Source organism: Sus scrofa, chromosome 9 (assembly GCF_054392235.1).
Source record: "Sus scrofa isolate SSC_HxYL_T2T_F1_AM1 chromosome 9, Sscrofa_HxYL_maternal_Yorkshire_Landrace_v2.0, whole genome shotgun sequence".
Classification (NCBI taxonomy): domain Eukaryota; kingdom Metazoa; phylum Chordata; class Mammalia; order Artiodactyla; family Suidae; genus Sus; species Sus scrofa.
The window spans coordinates 44,766,041-44,768,653 of NC_139391.1; the positions used below are offsets into that span (position 1 = coordinate 44,766,041).

General features: G+C 44.7%; 1 protein-coding gene across 16 annotated transcripts in view; it reads left to right on the plus strand.

The window, feature by feature from the left end:
* Positions 1–2,610, plus strand: part of RNF214 (ring finger protein 214) — a 43,393-nt gene extending 40,783 nt beyond the window's left edge. For 9 of the 16 annotated variants that reach the window (XM_003357311.5, XM_021062883.2, XM_084976240.1 and 6 more), the window contains 4 exons: positions 35–167; positions 378–482; positions 1,018–1,113; positions 2,003–2,610. In XM_003357311.5, coding sequence (XP_003357359.1) covers positions 35–167; positions 378–482; positions 1,018–1,113; positions 2,003–2,068 — 400 coding nt within the window. In that variant the 3' untranslated portion in view covers positions 2,069–2,610. The remainder of the gene's footprint in view (positions 1–34; positions 168–377; positions 483–1,017; positions 1,114–2,002) is intronic. The other 7 variants (XM_084976235.1, XM_084976243.1, XM_013979434.3 and 4 more) reach the window with 1 other exon arrangement.
* Positions 2,611–2,613: the final 3 nt, after the last annotated feature.

The window sequence follows — 2,613 nt, forward strand, 5'->3', positions numbered from 1 at the left end:
TAGAATCTCCCCCTACAACATTTTTCTTTCTTAGGGCCCAGATGACCAACATCCTTCAGCAAATCAAGACAGCACGTACCACCATGGCAGGTCTAACCATGGAGGAACTGATCCAGTTGGTAGCTGCACGGCTGGCAGAGCATGAGCGGGTGGCAGCAAGTACTCAGGTGAGAAAAGCTCCTTGGGGGAGAACTCAGACCCTGAGATGTTGGGGAAGAGGCAGTGTTCAGAAAAATTGGGGGTGGGAGGCAGCAGTGCAGCCAGGGTATGTAGTCTGCTTTCTTCCTTTGCTGGGCTGGGAAATGAATGACTTCCTTTGTTAAATGCCCTGTTACTCAGACGTTCCTCCCTTACGCTGACAACGTTTCTGCCCACAGCCACTTGGTCGGATCCGGGCCTTGTTCCCTGCTCCATTGGCCCAAATCAGTACCCCAATGTTCTTGCCTTCTGCCCAAGTTTCATATCCTGGGAGGTCTTCACATGTAAGACTCTTTTCTTTGAAAACTGGGATGTAGAGAAGCTGGAGGTGAGGCGGGAGTGGGTTTATAGGCGAAACCATCATCTCCTCAGCTGAGTTGCTGACAGCCCCAGCTGGGGAAATGCAGGTACTCTGTATTTGAACTTTTCTTTGTTTTGGTGTAAAAATATATATATATATATATTTTTTGTCTTTTCTAGGGGCCACACCCATGGCATATGGAGGTTCCCAGGCTAGGGGGCTGATCGGAGCTGTAGCTGCCAGCCTACACCAGAGCCACAGCAACACAGGATCCGAGCCGCGTCTGCGACCTACACCACAGCTCACGGCAACGCCGAATCCTTAACCCACTGAGCAAGGGCAGGGATCGAACCCGCAACCTCATGGTTCCTAGTCGGATTCATTAACCACTGAGCCACGACAGGAACTCCATAAAAATCTTTTTTTTACATGGAAATCGTAGATGAAATCATGGGCATAAAAGGCAAGGAGACCCAGACATTCCTTACTCTCTTGATCATCCCTCCTCTGCTCTGCAGGCTCCAGCCACCTGTAAGCTGTGTCTCATGTGCCAGAAACTTGTCCAGCCCAGTGAGCTGCATCCAATGGCATGTACCCACGTGCTGCACAAGGAGGTGGGTGCTACATGCTGTCCTCATTTTCCAATCTTTTTGACAGCTGAGATAATTTAATTTTCTGGAACATTTACAGTGTTAATGCTCATCATTAGTATCTAAACATAAAGTTTTCAGTAAATTGTGGCCTAAACCTCAGCAGAATTCAGAATACTGGCAGCTAGGATCTTCTTTCTACCCCATTCCCTATAGGGGACTGGAGTGGATAAATAGATCACACTAGAACACTGATAGTCACTATCTTGGAAAATTGATAATAAGCCATACATATCTAACAGTTGTTTCAGAGTCCCATTGCCAAGAGACTCCGCTTAGGTGAGAGGAATGGAATAGGGAACCTGAATATGAGATTAGTAACTCCATTAACAAAATAGTCTGAAGGCTGGCCTCTTGGAGGTTATCTGTGAAAACTGACAAGTTGTTTTTCTCTCATGTTATGGTACTAGCCAGAGTTAAATCTCTTAGCACCAGGGAGATTTACTGTCTTGTTTTTGTTCATTTTCTTTTTCTAAGAGGTGGAAACTGAATTTCTATCTAAATTTTCACGAAGGGAAAATGTGGAGTAAGATTTGAGGGCAATGGGTATTAGGAATTGGAAAGCTCATCTCAGCCTAAATGGATCATAAGAAGGAGCAAGCCTAAATAGTCAACAGAAAGCAGCTTCATACAAATTATTATTATTAGCTGATTTTTAATGTTTTCTGTAAAAGAACAGGTTCACTTGCTCTGAGGACTCTTTTGGAGCCAGTGGCCCAGCCCTCAGTCCCCCACCGTGAGCTTTTCTGACTTCACGAACATTCCTTAGACGTGTCGCACGTTAATGGCACTCTTTCCCCCCCTCCCTTCATCTTTCCAGATCAACCTGAGGTATGTCTTTCTTTCTTTCCAGTGTATCAAATTCTGGGCCCAGACCAACACAAATGACACTTGTCCCTTTTGTCCAACTCTTAAATGACGGACCTGACTGGGGAGAAAGAAGAGGAGAAACTGATGTGAACAGGAAGCGCGGGTTCAAGATTTCTAAAACTCTATATTTATACAGTGACATATACTCATGCCATGTACATTTTTATTATATAGGTAATGTGTGTATAGAAAGTCTGTATTCCAATGTTCGTAAATGAAAGTATGTATATTATGCAGAAATGGTCTGTCCCCCTCACCTTGCAATTCCTCTGGGGGGAGCAGATTGTAGGTAAGATGCTGTTTAGTTTGGCCTTGAAATTACGATATTCTTGCCTAGGGCTGTTTTCAAATACAATATAAAACCATCTAGGAAGCTGCTATTGCTCTAAGGCCATCCTGCTTTGATTTGGCTCAGCCTCTAGTCCATTTTCTTAAGGCTCATGTACGCAGATTTGAACCCTGGTGCTCACGTGCTGTCTGACCAGATGCCTTGCTTACTGAAAGCCTCCAGAAGCCTCAGTGTTGTTCTAGCCCCTCTGCTCCAAATGGATAAAATGAGACTGATTGAGGAAAAAAAAAATCTAACCCTGATAG